The sequence below is a fragment of the Miniopterus schreibersii genome (assembly GCF_964146895.1).
Source record: "Miniopterus schreibersii genome assembly, chromosome: 2".
NCBI classification, from domain to species: Eukaryota; Metazoa; Chordata; class Mammalia; order Chiroptera; family Miniopteridae; genus Miniopterus; species Miniopterus schreibersii.
Genome location: NC_138102.1, coordinates 82807376 through 82823459, shown reverse-complemented (window position 1 = coordinate 82823459; position 16084 = coordinate 82807376). Strand labels below are relative to the sequence as shown.

At 38.3% G+C, this 16084-nt stretch overlaps 1 protein-coding gene across 8 annotated transcripts in view; it reads left to right on the top strand.

The window, feature by feature from the left end:
* TNFRSF19 (TNF receptor superfamily member 19) overlaps positions 1-16084 on the top strand; it is a 93795-nt gene that overhangs the window by 19957 nt on the left and 57754 nt on the right. For 7 of the 8 annotated variants that reach the window (XM_081127178.1, XM_081127182.1, XM_081127176.1 and 4 more), the window contains 2 exons: positions 1885-1995; positions 13914-14092. In XM_081127178.1, the coding sequence (XP_080983304.1) occupies positions 1885-1995; positions 13914-14092 (290 nt within the window). The remainder of the gene's footprint in view (positions 1-1884; positions 1996-13913; positions 14093-16084) is intronic. The other variant, XM_081127181.1, reaches the window with a different exon arrangement.

Below are 16084 nucleotides of genomic sequence, written 5' to 3'. Positions count from 1 at the left end.
ACAGCTCCATGATAATTATTGCCTTGGGTTTACAGGCATTCCCACAACACATCCTAGATCCTAACAAGACCATAGCGTCTAACTTAGAGCCCATGACTCATACAGTTTGTGAAGTATTTAGAATTGATTTTTGAAAGTTCTGTTACTTTTATATAGTTTTTTATATCCTTGGTTCCAAAAAGCATTAAGGACAGGTGAAGAATTTTCATGTTTGAAAGCTTGACACAAAAGATCTATGAAGGTATTCAAAAGAATTGAAACTTAATTTAGTTTGAAAATATAATCATGATCTACAACTATGAAACACATTATTTACACTGAAGGCAATACCTAAAGTCTTCTTGGAAGACAAAATTAGAGGAAATGGGGTGCATTTGGAGTATGAGATTCAGGCAGATGTAAGGAAAGCTTCCCTTCCTTCAGTTGAGGTAGTTAAGCATCGGAATGAAGGCCTAGGAGGGAGGTTGGGGAATGTCTTTCTCAAAGCCACTGTAGTCGCCTTGTTGGGGAGGGAATCTCCTACCTCTCTCAAATAAAATCAGACTCCTCTAAGATTGATAGTCAAGGGCAGTTAAGAGAGGAAGAAGGAGATTATTAGACCTTTAGTGCTAAATCATGTTCTAGTCCTAAATTCCACCTTGAAATCTCCCTCTTGCCTGCTCTGGAGGTTCAGTCTTTGATTTTATATAAGGATGCTGGCAGATGTCATTACAGAAATTCCTGCTACATGGTGGAGGTAGTTTATACTGAATAATTGCTCATTATTATAAACATCAAAAACAATTCTCTGTGCACCTATGTGTGATAGGTTTTATCCATAGCAGTCTCTGTTCTCCCAGTGCTTCCTTAGGTTTTCAACTTTCATTTCAGAAAACACAATTACAGTCAGGAATGTCATTGAGGGCAGTCCTGCTAATGATAAAAGGTTGAACTGAATATTGTCACCTATCTGAAATTCTATTACTTCTGACATTTTTTACAAAATACTGTTAAGAAGCAGATTAACACACTTTTGTAGGATGATAGTATATATAAAGTGAATTTACTGGTTTTTAGATAAAACAAGAAAAAAAAAGGCTATATTTTGGAAAATGACTTACAACCTTTGTTTTTGCCAAAATAGATAATCTTTCCATTTAAGTCCTATGCTGTGCACCAAACTATATCATTAGGTCCTATTTAAATGGTTAAATGGTAATCAGTAAGAATATAAGTTCATATTTACATAGTACTTTTACTTGGAATCTTTCAGAGTGTTTAGCTACTATTATCATCATCAAAAATTTTACTGATCCCACAATTGTCAAGAGTTTTTGAAGGACAATCTCTAAATAAATGCAGTTCACCGGAAAAGGTCGAAACTTCTACATCAGAACTAGAACAGATATAACTAAAGGATAAGAGCAAAGCTCCTATAGCTATACTGATTTAATTAATTAATTAATTTATTATCCTTGAAAAGGCTTATATTTCTTGATGATCAAAACATATAGTTTTGGAAATCAGAATTTTTGAGATTGCTGAAGGACCTTGGGTCTCTGCGTGACTATTCTTTTATACATCCTCCTAGAAAAGAGAGCATCTCCTAAGTAATTTCTACTTGGGTCCTCAGAAATGTATCAGAGGAAGATAGCAGTTGATTCCAAGAAAACAGGAGACCTCATTCAGAGAATACAGAGAAGAATCAGGCATATTGATTTATTTGTTCCATTGACTTATTAAAAAAGTGGTTTTTCTTCCTAAAGTGAAAATTAAATTGGTCTCACTCTGACTTAATGTTTACATTCAGTGATTGTGGGAATTATAGTGATGATATTATTTCTTCCTTGCAAAAAATGCAATTAATTTACTTTGAGATAATGTTTTGTAAAACATTTTTTTCAGGTATGTAAAGTGATTTGTGAAACAGGGGACTGTAGACAACAAGAATTCAGGGATCAGTCTGGAAATTGTGTTCTCTGCAAGCAGTGTGGGCCAGGCATGGAGTTGTCTAAGGTATGGTGTACATGGTTAAGTTGTAGATCTGTGTTTTTTAAATGCACTCTTTTTAGCTAAATTTTTTAGTTAATTACTAGTGAAGATGTGGACACCATGGCAGAATTCTTGGTTCATTTTTTCACTTTAGCCAAATAGAACACAATTTCCTCTTCAATACGTTTGACTGTGTGTCTTACTGAGATAAAAGCAGTAGGTTCTAATAACCAGAATTCAATAAATGTCATTGTTTTATATAACTTGGTGTTTATTGTATTTTATTGAAAGAATAGGATTATTAAGGTTTATTTGCATTAATTAAAAAGAATCGATAGTCTACTAAAGATTTAAAAATAAGAATTGATAACAGAAAGTGATAATGCTTGCATGTACTGAAACCTCTTTTTTAAAATGAATGTTGCCATTGCTAGTTAAGAAGTAGAGCTCCATGGTGTCTTAAGTAACGATGCTCCAAGAGAGCAGTTCTTTTCCAAACCAATGTTTTGAACATTTCTTTGTCAATGCAAGTATTATCAATATCCCCAGGTTGTGCGTATGTTACTCCCAGGATCATTTTTACATATATTAATTTTAACCACTGTTTGTTAAGAAACAATGTGTTCTAGCATATTTCTGAGTCTGGGATATTCTTGGGGCTCTTCTTTCTTGAGAGCAGGTTCAGAGCTCTACATCTATTTGCTTTATTTTCTGACCTTTTGAAGATGTTACAAGTTGTGGAGAATTGATGTATCATTTTTGTTGTTGTTCTAAATAAAGCCTCAAAGTCTTCCTCTTAGAAAAGGAACAAAATGTTTTTCTTTTTATTTAAAGTTACTTTCAAAAGAGAAGTCCTTTGCCCCTACAGACTGCCATTATTTAAAGTTGAGTGTTGTCACTCATAGATTTTTGATCAATGATCTACAAACAGTAGGACACGAAGATTTATGCATTCCACAGTAATTCCTGGCGCATGGCCTCTCTCTGGTTGTTGTGTTAAATAAGTGGTGGCTTTGTGTATCCTGGGCTTTCCTTTGGATTGAAACGGGCTGACCATCGAACTGTGTGTGACAGTCTAGTTAACTGTAGCATCTCAGCTGATATATTTTAATCTGTGGATTTTAGTAACATGCATTTTCAGACATGTGTTTTGTTCTGTGAGTTGTATAAATATTCTTTATAGGAGATCTGCATACCTAGGATTCAGTGAACATAGTTAAAAATGCAATAGTGCCCAAGAGGAAAATAGACGATGATGTTTCCACCCCTCAAAAGTTCTTTATGTCCCAAACCTCTGTGAAAATCTAAATGAAACTTTACAGATGCCAAGTTGAGTAAATCATTTCTAAGAAATTGATCCCTAACCTTCATCCTTAAAATCCAGAGACTATAACCTCAAAATTATTCCTGGAGAATCAAACCAGACAATGAAGGTACTATCAACTCTAATATTTTTTATTTAAAAAAAATCTATCTTCCGAGATTATCTGATAACACTTTCCATATTTCATAATGTTCTAAGGACACCCAGAGAAATATTTTTCTCCAGGTAGCACTTTTCCCTGAGCGTTGAAATAGCTGTCCAACCCCATTACATTGGAAGCAGCCAAAGGGAAGCAATTCAAAAAGTTCTTTATGTACTTATTAATTTTTATTTAAATATTTATTATCATTTTCTTCACTTAAAATAAAGACCAGGACAAATTGAGTGAGAAAGAATAAAAGGAAAGGTAATGATGTCACTGAAATATTAGATTCTTAAGCTGCACTCAAATGCACAAATGTTATAAATGCATCCCATTTGCCTGTGTGACTTCAGGTGTCCATCATCCATCTCAAGGACAGGTGACCTGCTCATTCAGCTTCCATCCTTACTATCTACACAGAATACCTAGCTTCTAGCAGACACAGAACAAATCTTTGCTAAAGCAGTGAACGAATCAGTCAGCCTCAGATAGTTGGGAGAGGGGGGGTGACAATTAAATCTAGTGATATAAAATTTAACAAATTTGTGTGTTTTATCAATAGTATATTCCACCAAGTCTTTTATCTTGGTTTTAGCTCTTAGCAGATAAATTAGCACTGAGCCTTGCCCATGGTCTAACATGCAAAACATAAGAGAGGTAAAGGAATCAGACATGCCAATGAAAATATAAATATATTTTTACTTCCCAGTTAACTAATCAAGGTAAAGAGCTTGAGTTTTTATAAGCAATTATTTTGGGCCTATAATTTCTAAACTGTCCATTCGTAATTTGCAGTTTCTTTTTTTCGGCTGCCTTTATTAAGTTTTTAACAATAATATGTCTTTCATAGGAAAGAAAAGTAGTTTTGAATATATTAAATCAGATAAATTAACAAATATATTTAACTGGTTATCACTTCCCATTTTACAAATCAAGGGAAAAATGTAATCTTTTGACTAAGGCTAAACTTTTTAACTTGTCAGATGACTACATTTATAAATAACGAATTACTTTTTACCTGGAATACTAAATATATTATAATAATATATATTATTATTCTACTTCCTATTTAAGACATATTGAAATGTGGCTTGTGTCACCAAGGAACTGGATTGTTTATTTCATTTCATTTTAATTAAAGTTTTGCCACATGAGGTCATGGCTGTTGTAATGGACAGATAGCTGTCCAAATTGTGTTGACCTAATGCTCGTGTGCAGTGCTGGAGCTCCTCCCTGGTAAGCCTCCATCCTCTCCTTCCTCCTTCGAGCCTCCATCCTGGCCACTGGTTTCCAAGCACCCATCTGTTTCTGTTCCTCCATGGCTCCTGTTTGGTCTTGCCAAATGAGAGCCATCCCTGTGGCTTCTCATACCAGGTGGTACCTGCTGTTTGTGTGCCCTCTTGTGCCATCCGGAGCAGTCTCATCTCATCAGCTCTTTTGGTTTCCAGTTCCCTCCATGAAAGCCCCAAGCATCACTTCTTCTTATTTAGGTTCTTTTTAGTAATTCAGCTTAATAAATAGTTTTCTTATATCTTTGGGAGCACCCATGACCCATCAGTGAGCCATTTGGAGTCTGTTTTGTGTAATTTACCCATTGAACCATATTTAGTTTTTCTCTCTTTCCCTACAGGGTTTAGTTTTTGAAAGTTTATGAGAAGGATAATTGATAGTGTCTTTTTCCTATTTCTGAGGCAAAAAATACAAAATGTTGTTTACATTGCTCAATAAGAAGTACATGCTAGGTGTTTCAAGCAGTGAATGTGGGTAAGAATATTACACAGCCGTCCTTTCGGCTCATGAGAATAAACACCATTGGGATATATGAGAGAGGATAAGTTTTGTTTTCCTGCAGTGACCACATTAGACTTTTACTTCTTACTGTCTAAAATTTGCCCAGCCACGGCCCCTCCTGCTTGCCAAGCATTAATGCCAACAATGTGCTTTTAACATGATCACCTCCCAGCAGTAAATCGTTTTTGCATGAACCACTTGAAACTGACTTCAAGTCTCTGGCACGATTTTCAAAGTAAGCTTTTCTAACCAATTATTGGGGTGACTTTAGTTAATGTGAGAAAATTAATTCTTGTAAACAACAGCATTCTTCTCTCCACATGGGTGCATGTTTGGCCTCATATTTTTAAAGACATCTACTTTTTGGAAAACCGTTTTCATCCATATGAAGAAAGTTACACACACAAAAATTAATGTAATTTCAAGCATAAAAAAGATTCATTTTTGCTATTTAATTACAGTGCTGCTCACTTCATTTGTGTTTAATTATACCTAATCGAGCCCTGTGATGTTTGGCAGATATTAACAAGCTCTAGCTTGTACTTTTTCTTTAAAAAATTCAACTACAGATTTTCATAAACTGAAAGTTGGGGAGAAATATATCTTTGGTGTTGTTTTATGAAAGGAAATTTAAAAAGCTGATTTCTAAACACCAGCCATGTAAATCTAATTTGTCATTTCCATTTGTGTGCCCTAGATTTTCTCCACAAGTAACTTCTTCTTTGTCCAGACTTGAACTTTTAAAGTTCAAAGAACCAAATTTAATAACTTACTGGCTGTACAAATAAATAGTACTCTAGACCCGAGGCCCCAGAACGTGTTTCCTCGTCAACTGATGGTCTGTGAGGATCCTGTGGCCTGAGGAACTGCTCCTTGAAAATGTAGGTGTAGGTGGGATCCGCTTGCATTTTTGTTTAGTGCTGGATTTGCAGAGGGAGAAGAGAGAGAAGTTGGAGAAGGGGATTTGAGGACTGTTTACTTTGAGTCATTTTGCTACTGCAGAGCCACCAAATGTGGCTTAAAAGTATTGGGTAGAGTGACAGAGCTACTGCTGTCTCCAGCTTGGGTGGAAGCAGCCCCGACAGATCCAGTCCTCTTTCACCGTGGAGCCACTGTAGGAAAGGCTGCTCCTACCTCTACCCCGCCCTACACAGACCCCCACCCTTACTTGCCCCCACCCCCAACTCCACCCCATCAGCCCAAGAGGATCTTACCAAGTGGGAGACATAGTCATGGACTTTATATAGTTTTGCTCCCTGGAATAAAATAAAAATAACAACTTTAGGAAATACTACACCATTTATCCATTTGTTTATTCAGCAAGTATTTGTTACTAACCAGCCTGTTGTGTACTTTTTTAAAAAAATTAAATAACACCAAAAATAGTAAGGCAGACTTTATTCAGGACCTTTGCAGTAGGTATAGGGACTAGTGCAATGGGATTTTACAATAGGGAGAGATATTGGGCTTGACTACAAATATGGCATGGGCAAGGGGAAATTTATAGCCAGTGGGGGTTAGTGCACAGAAAATTACTAAGAGGAAACATCAGGAGTAAGGGGGGGGGTTCTGGCTAAAACAGCCTAACACAGTGATTAGGCATCACCTTGGGGATGGTGAAGGATAAGGAACCCTATCATATATTGAGGATGGGAGCTTCTGGTTAAACTGACTTAGTGAGATTCTTGCCAAAACTGGATTTTGCAAGGGAGTGTACCGATGGGCCTAGGAGAAGGTTCAGGAACCTGACTAAAGTTTGATTAAGCAAAGAATCTTTGTCAATCCCAGGTGCTATGATAGGCTCTTGGGAAAAAGTGGTAGAGGGAAATATCAAGTACAAAGGATTGTTAAGTTAGTGTATGATTTTCAGAAGTAGGAACCCTACAGCAATGCTTTTTTTAAAATTGCATTTTTAAAAATTTATGTATCTATTTTCTCACCTCAAAGTTTATTAGTAAAAAGATTTTTTTCAGGGATTCAGGTATTTTTTTTTTCAGGTATTTCCTTTAAGCTTTTAAAGTACCAGGTTATAATTTCAGAAATAAAGACTATAGGATTATTTTAAAGCCCAAGTACACTTCTACCATTGATATTAATGGCAGACCATGTTCCCCAAGAATAAAACACATGTATCTTATTCTGAAGCCCAGGCCAGTGACTGACTTACTCTTTCCTACCCTCCTTATCCTCCCTCACCAACGCACGCACACACACACACACACACCACACTCCACAGAGTCCTTCTCATGAAATAATGAGAGGGAGAACCCTGGTGCAACTGGGAAAGTGTCAAAGAGCAGAAAAGAGGTTAAGCAATGAAAGCAAATTTTACTCAAGAACTATTGCTGTAGGGGAAAAGAGACCTCATATAGAACCGGGCTCAACTCCAAACACAACATGGACAAGTGGGGGTTTATAACTAAGGAGCAGGGTCAGTGTGGAACGTTACTAAGGTGAAACAGACCTAACGGGATTGCTGCTGAAGGCAAGCCAGAGTGCTCAGACCTTGCCTGGGGGGGTGGTCCATGAGGAAATTTGATCAGATATTGAGGGCAATCAGTATGAGGTGGGCCGGGGGTGGTGGTGCAGATTCTAGGTAAACCGACTTGACAGGATTTTTGGGCAACTGGGCTCTTGCAGACAAGGCTAAGAACAAGGCCTTGTTGAAAATGGCTCAGAGGAGACTGTAGAGTTTAGTCAAGGAGAGAGTCTGTCAAAAGGCTAAGCCTGAACACTGCATGGCTAGCCTACTCTCTCCTTCTGTTTTATTTCACCAAAAACTCACTCAAACCTTTTCTTCTATTCCCAGATGTGGTATAATAGCTGGCCACAGAAAGTACTATGCCTAAGGAAATTGGCCCTTTCTATTAAAAAGTATTGAGAGAAAAGTCCCCAAAGATTTGATACTCTTTCTATTAAATCCACAATTAGTTCAATGATGCACGCTGGTGTAATTAACCAGACATGTTCCTCTCTGTGTCCCAACCCTTGGCACACAGTGATGGTTAAGGGCATCTCCTGCAGAGTCGGTGAAGCTGCAGCCATGTGATGGGACATTCTCCACGTGCTGATTAGAGGGACTCTCCAAGATGGTTTGAGTGGGGACAACAAAAAAATTAGTTGCAGAACAGTTGAGCACACAGAGGATATTTCTGGCAGGTTATCCCAAAACCTGTTAACAGTGTTTGCCTGTGTGGAGGGAGTAGGAAATCAGAGACTAGAGATGGGAAGGAATGTGCATTTTTTTTTTTTTAAATCTTGTGCGTTATAATAATTTTACAGTATAAAAGGTGATAAAGAGAAAGGGAAAGAAATGGTCTCTAGCGTCCTTTATTTTTCTCTTCGTAGGTATTTATTAAACTTAATGGGGAAGATTTCAAGGTATTTTAACCACCTAGTTTTACTGAATGAAATAAAAACATCAAATAGACATTTATATTGGGGGTAATTTAAAATATACAGTTGACCCTTGAGCAACGCAAGGATTAGGGGCACCGACCCCCCTGAGCATCCCTCCAAATTCACAGATTCCTAATCTTGGTGGAACATACATATATGCTGTTTAATTTATAGCGTGGATTTCTGTTTTTCTAGCACTTTAGAAATAGCACAGTCCATTCTAAAAGTGAGTGCTGCCCTGTACACTATATTGTAATTTAATTTCTTAGAAGTAAGCTTCTCTAAATTTTAAATTAATTTAATTTTTCTGGTTAATTTAACATGTAGAATGCAAGCTATTTAATTTTTAAAAGTTTAAAAATAATAGGCTGGTTTTCTAATATTATCTTTTTTAGATTGGCAAATACTTTAGAGAAAATATATTTAAATAACATTTCCCCAAATAATCTCTATGAAAGTTCCCAGGAAATTATATGGTTCATAGTACATGCTCAGTACATTGTAGCATTGTTTGTGCTAGTAATTGATATAAAGCCTTATTCAACCCCTCACCTAACTCTACCATAAAGATTATTATTGTTGTCACCAAAACATAAACTCTAAGTAGAAATAGTAAGTCGATACCCAGATAATGAAGGCAAACTATGATGCATGGGGAGCCTTTCTTTCTGTGCATGATTTTGGGCTAGTGTAGAATAGACCTCCCTCCCCCATTTTTTTTCCATGGCATCCTCATTCTACAAAATATGATGACATGCAAATGACCCAAAATGATCTATGGCAAAAATGCATTGGTTAAAATAGTCCTTGTGAGCAATGTAAACTCTAGAATACAGTCAGGTATCAAAAAATAAGTACAGAGTTCCCCCCAGCACTAAAGTCTATGATCCTTTTCAAAAGCAATGAAATCATCAGTACACCCATTTATATTTTTTCAAGTTTATTTCTATTTGGATCATTTAATCTAGTTTCTTAGGAATGGAGAGAGGAAGTGAATCCTTGGAGACAGTGACACTCAGCAAGAACAGGAAATGATAGTTGACTGCCTGGCAGGGGTGTAAAAACAGCAGAACTGCCCACATACACAGGGGTCCCTGTGTTTTTGTATTACAGCACAGTGCAGCAGTTGGCTCAATCAGAGAAGGTTAAATTATATTTTAGCTACCTTTCTTTAAAAGGCAGGCAATTGCAATTCATTTTAGAAAAATTTTTATTCAGTAAAAATGTTTTAGATGTAAAGTAATGTTTTAGGTAACCCTGAATCTAAAGAACTTAATAAACTGATGAACAGAATAGATTCAATGACATGGAAGCATAGATGAGACTGATGAATGTCAGAGGGATGGAGGAGGGCGGGTGGGTGGAGGGGGAGAGAGTAACTAAAGAATTTATATACATATATGCACAACCCACGGACACGGACAATGGTGGGGAGAGGGACTGGGGAGAGGGATGGGACATGGGACGGGGTGGAATGGGTCATTGGGGAGAAAAAGGGACATCTGTAATATTTCAAACAAAAATAAAATTAAAAATAAATAAATAAATTAAAATTAAAATTAAAAAATTAAGTAAGAAAAGAATTGGGGTCTGAAGATTCCCTGTTCCCCAGTGATTATGCTTTAACCAGGAAAGTTGGTTTATTGGGTTGTAGAAAACCCAAAATAATAATTGCCATAGGTATCATATATTTAATGAATGCCCACTCTGTGCTTCATTTACAGTATAGAGGCTTAATAGGTTGTCCTGCTTATTCCTCAAAACAACTTTGCAGGACAGGTGTTATCCCCATTTCACAGATAAAGAGACTGAGGACCAGAGACTGAGTTCCCGAAATAACTTAGCTGACAAGTGGCAGAGTTGGCATTCAAACTCATGAATCTTTCGAAAATACACACTTTTCTTCCTCTATCAACTTGGCTTGAAAAACAAAATGTCAGACATTTACTCCCAGTTAATACCTCTTCCATCTCTTTCTCCTTCCTCTCCCTTTGTTTTTCCTTCTACTCTTCCTTTTTCCCTTCTTTGTTGTGTTTTAAATTGTATATGTGACCCTTACTGAATCACATTGTATATGTGATTCAGTCCTGGCTGCCTGAATCAGTCATGATTTTGAAACACTGCCTTTGTGTGAACCTTTGACCTGGAGATGCTGAGGCTGTGAACAGCAAGGTCCCCACCGCCCAACGGTCACATGCTCGCCTTGACCCTGGGAGACAGGATGGAGACTCCCTTCTATACTTAAAGAAATCCTTTGGATAAACTGGGCTTTCTCAACAACTAAAGTGCTCAGCACAAATACACTTTCTCCCCCTGCAGAACCATACTGCCTATGGACAGAGCACCAAAACAACCCAACACATTGGCCTCCCCACAATGACCTAGTACTGTACATGACCCAAGAAATTCTTTGTGGATATCTTTATTTTTTTTCTTCTGATTACTAGAATAATGGGTGCTTTTTGCAAAAAAACTATATTATTGCAGAATTATAAAAATTGAGAAGTAACTCATAATTCCACCTATTCCTATTAACAGTTTTAAAGAAATTCTAATTTGTGAATTAGTTCTTCAAATCAAATGGTTGGGTTTTTTCCTCCTCCTGTCTGTGCTTTGGTTTAGAACAATTGTGTAGCTAGAGCACTCAGGATGAAGAAGTGGTTGGCCTTCTGCTTTTTTATTGCCCAGGCTTTGTTGTGTTTGTTCATGGTATACATTTGAAAGGCAGAGTAAATAAAAGGAGGAAGGAAGGTGTCACTCTTCCAAAATGTAAATGAGTTCATTAGTAAAAAAATAAAAATTAAAAATTAAAATAATCTAGATTGATGTGTTACTACTAATATAATTTATTGAGTAGTTGGTTGAGTACAGGAAACACGGTCCTTTGTGTTAGTTTTGATTTAGTTTTTGGCCAATAAGTATTGCCTCGTTGACTATATATATAAGTATGGATGAAGAAATTAAAATATATAAATTTTATTTAAAATTGGGAATTTTGAACTAGCTAGGATTTGCATTCTGGCATTTGTAGTTTATATCTCAGGAGGCTGAGTCTCTGAGGGATTTTGTCAGAGCCCCTCCTCCCTCTGTGCATCCAGCCTTGTTTGTGGATTTGCTTAGCATGCTCTCTGCATACATATTCTTCTTGTAGTTCTTAGGCTGCTATCTTTTTTTTTTTAATGACCAATGTTCTATAGAAACTATCACAAAGTATAGATAACCAGTGTTAACATTTGTTATGTAATCTTTCAGACATCTTCCTATGTATGTGTCAGATGAAGTACCTGGCAGACTCTACAGTGTAGTGGTATGAAGTCTGACTCTGGAATTAAGCTGTGTAGATTCAAATCTTGGTTCTAACGTTCGCTATGTCACCTTGGTTAAGGTACATACTGAAACATTAAGGTCAGTGGTGTGTACGGGCAGGCTAAATAGCCATCCAGATGGTAAATAAAGAAACGTTGAATTTATTTAAGGAAAAGGGGATGGGGGATGGGGATATCCAAAGGCATCCCGTTGCAGAGCACTGAGTCAAAGGATATAGGCTCCATGATGGCAGCAAAAGTATACTTAGGATGGTGAGATAAGGAAGGTGCATAGAAGAAGGAACAGGAGAGCCCAGGCTGGGCTGCTCTGGCTCACTGAGAAGTCAGAGAGAGAGAAGGGGGCCTTGGAGACAGGTTCAGGGGATTAGCCCGGGACAAACTGCTGCTGCCCATTGCTCCCCTGGTTGCAAGTCTTGTGGGGTCCCCTGGGAGGGAAGAAAGGGGAAGAAGATGGCGCTGGCTTGCTCTCCTGGTGGGGAGCACACACTGGGTCCTTTGTCCTGAGCATATTTATCTCTTTCTTGCAGGTGGGAATCTTTGGAGAGGTCTCAGAGTAGTGTCTCAATAGAATATCCATCAGCTTTCCAGGTGTGCTCTTTCAAGGTCTTGTCCTCCACTGATTGGTCGGTGTCAGGGCAAGGGGTCATTAGTCAATGTATCTGTCTGCTCCTGAGGCAGCCAGGGTTCCACTTGTCTGGTTTTGCTGCTTCTCTGGGCTTGGAGCTGAAATACAACTGAGGCCTAGATGTTATCTTTAGGGAGGAATGCTCAGGGGTTCTAAACTACATGATCAGCGATATGCTAGGGAAAGATAGGTTATCCTGGGGACAAGGTTTTTGCTTTCCCAATTTTGCCCCTTGCTGGGCATCTGGGGCTTTCTGTCCTGGTGAGTTTCTGTACCTGGCCCATCATCCTTACTGTGCACATGTCTGTCTAACACATACCTTCTGGGAAGCTCCATACTTCCATCTGTGAAATCGGAATAATGATAGTGCTTATCTCATTGGGAAGGAGTATGAATTAATGAGATAATATGTCTAAAATTCTTGGCATAGAGTAAGCACCCAATAAATGTTTTGTAACATTTTTAATGTTACAAGTTATCAATGTTTTGTAAGAAATGAGATCATACTTCTAATTCTGTATGGTAGCTTATTTTTTGAACAATCACAAGCACACATCTGCCTCATTCTTTTTATGGTTGCATTATAATTGCATTAGATGATCTGCTATGATTTGTTTAGTTCCCAAACCTTGTGGAAAGGATCGTAATGTGGATCAATGAGCCGTTTGTTTTGCCCATTCTTGGAAAATAGTACTGTGTTCTGACATCCAAATCCAGAGACACTTAAGACCTACGCAGTTTTATCCAAACAAGAATGTAGTGTTTTTTTAGAGAAATGTGTAAGAATCTTCCTACTATCAGACAGTGTTAAGCTGCTAAATATTTTAGAGTGCTCTCTACTGCATAGACTTCTAGGCTTGTAAGCTTATGAAATTTCTTATGAGTTACCCTCATTTTCTAAAATGCCACTGTTGAAATCAAAGTACTTATTTTATACCTTGGTAAGTGAATAATGAATATTCTCTGACTTTAGTCTGAATATTTTCCTGACTTTAGTTTCCGAACATTCACAAGATTGGCTTAATTAGAAAAGAGGAAAGTACCACAATTCTGCCATAAACTGCAATAATGCAGCATTGGGGGTCCTGGAGAACCATTATTATTCAAATGATCATGGATTCTTGAATAAAGTGGATGACTTAAGTATATTTCTCATAGTAAGAGAGATGATTAGCAGTGGGAGACACATTTGAACTTGCTTAGAGAGCTGCCTTTGTCTCTAGGAAGGCTGGCACTCAGTAATTACTAGAACAGGTCTTCCTTTCATCCCATCATCTTTCCTTTTTCTTGCTTGCAATGTCTGAATAGCTTTCTATTGCCTGTTAATCCCCACAGGAATGTGGCTTTGGCTATGGGGAGGATGCTCAGTGTGTGACTTGCCGGCTACACAGGTTCAAGGAGGACTGGGGCTTTCAGAAATGCAAGCCATGCCTAGACTGTGCTGTGGTAAACCGCTTCCAGAAGGCAAACTGTTCTGTCACCAGAGATGCCATCTGCGGGGACTGCTTGCCAGGGTAGGTTGAATGATTTCTTTCCCTTGTAATTATTTCATTATTTTAAACAGGAATTTTTCTTATTCTTTTCCAAATGTGTGAATGCATACTGATATTAATCTGAACACATTTGTTGAGGGTTCATGACTTTGCATCTCAGCAGTCACCACTAGATTCTCGGTGCCCATGCCATGGACTGTAACAGGTGCTGGTTATAAATAAAATGAGGAGCATACTAATAAAGGAGTAGTATCACAAAGTTATAAAGAGTTCCTATATATCAATAAAAAAGAAAACATGGACAAATGGACCAAAGAATGAACAGGCAATTCACAAAAAAGGAAACACATGTTCATTCTCACTGGGGATCAGAGAAATGCAAATAATGATCATTCAGTCATTTCAACAGATATTTGCCCTGCAGCCATGAAGCATTACTTTAGGTAAAGCGGTTATGGGTGGAAGTGGAGTTCTTGGGGTACCACAGGGAGAAGAATTTTCTGAGGCCCCCATGGGAGGATGGGGTTTCGTAGAAAGCTTTATTGATTATGTAAAATTAAGGGGGGTTTCCCCTCCAAGGTCCCATCTCTGTCCATCTCACCATGGAAGAAGTCCAATCTCTTATTCAGCAGGGCCAGAATTAAGGCCACTGTGCAGAATTTCTGTTCCATATTAAAGTCCAGTCCACTTTATCATCTGGCTAGCTTAGGCTGTGTTCCCAGCTGCAGTCCTTGCATGTGGGTTCTGCATGGGCCACGCAGCTGCTTAAGGCCACATGGCTATGGAGAGAGAACAGGAAAGTACACTCGCAAGTGTGAGGCACAGAGCAAGAGAGTACAAGAGCAAAAGAGAACAAGAGAGAGAGGGAGCTCTTTGTTTGGGGATTATGTATTCCCAAAATTTCATGGGCTTGTATTGGGGCCCACCCCCCTAGTCAATCCATTGTTCTCCAGGCTAGCCTGACAAACAACACCTCCCTTGCGCCACCCCAACTTCAACTGCACATGTGCTCGTCTCCCCCTTTGTTCAATACCTTCCCCCAGTGATCTGCAGGAATGGACCAGTAGTTCCCTGGAAAGCGTGAAGCTGTAGGTTCCTGGTGAAGCTGCCCAGATTACCATAGTTACAATGTTTGGCCTCCCCTTTATGCTCTTCCTATTATTAATATTAATAAACTAGCTAATCATAACAATAACAAAGTTAGGCATTGCTTAGGTGAGGAGGCAAAGATCCCTACTCCTGCAGAGCTTATATCCTAATAAGGGTATAAAAATATCTAATCAGTAAATATTAAAGAAGTAAATTATGCAGAAAGGCAGAAGATGATGATTTCTATAGAAAAAAAAGAAAATCTAGAGTAGCTCAGGGATATTAGGCGTGTCTCGTGGAATGGATAGACAAGTTTCATTACTAAAGCGTAGGCATTACTGAAAAGGGGAGATCAGAGCAAAGATTTGAAGGAGATGGAGCAGTTAGCAGAGCAGATACATGGGGAAGAGCACTGTAGACACAGGGAACCACTAGAGACAGGCCTCCAAGGTGGACATGAACCTGACTTTTTAAGAAGCTGCAAAGAGACCAGGGTATCTTCAGGAGAAGAGAAAAGTCGAGTAGAAAAAAAGAGGTAGAAGGGAGTGGACACATGTAAATAGTAAAAGCCTTAAATATGTGCATGAAAATGAACTCAGGCCATGGAAAGAAAGGGGAACTACATCTGGGCCAGGTGGAGAGGCAAAGCCCAGGAGGAAGTGTTTTAAAGTTTTAAATATTCCTGGATAAGCATTGGATAGGTATGCCAGATAACACAGGCAGTTGGGGGACAGACTCTGCATTAAGAGTGGGACTCAAGGAGGCATGGGTGATGATCTGTTAAGGAGTGAGAGGCATTACTGCCCAAGGTAAAAAGGAAGAGCGACAAAGCAGAATACCAGGATGCTTTCATGGGTGTAGAGTGCAGCCTGTGTTACCAACCAAAGATGGAAGAGAGAGAATTCAGATTTCCTAGAGCTGTGG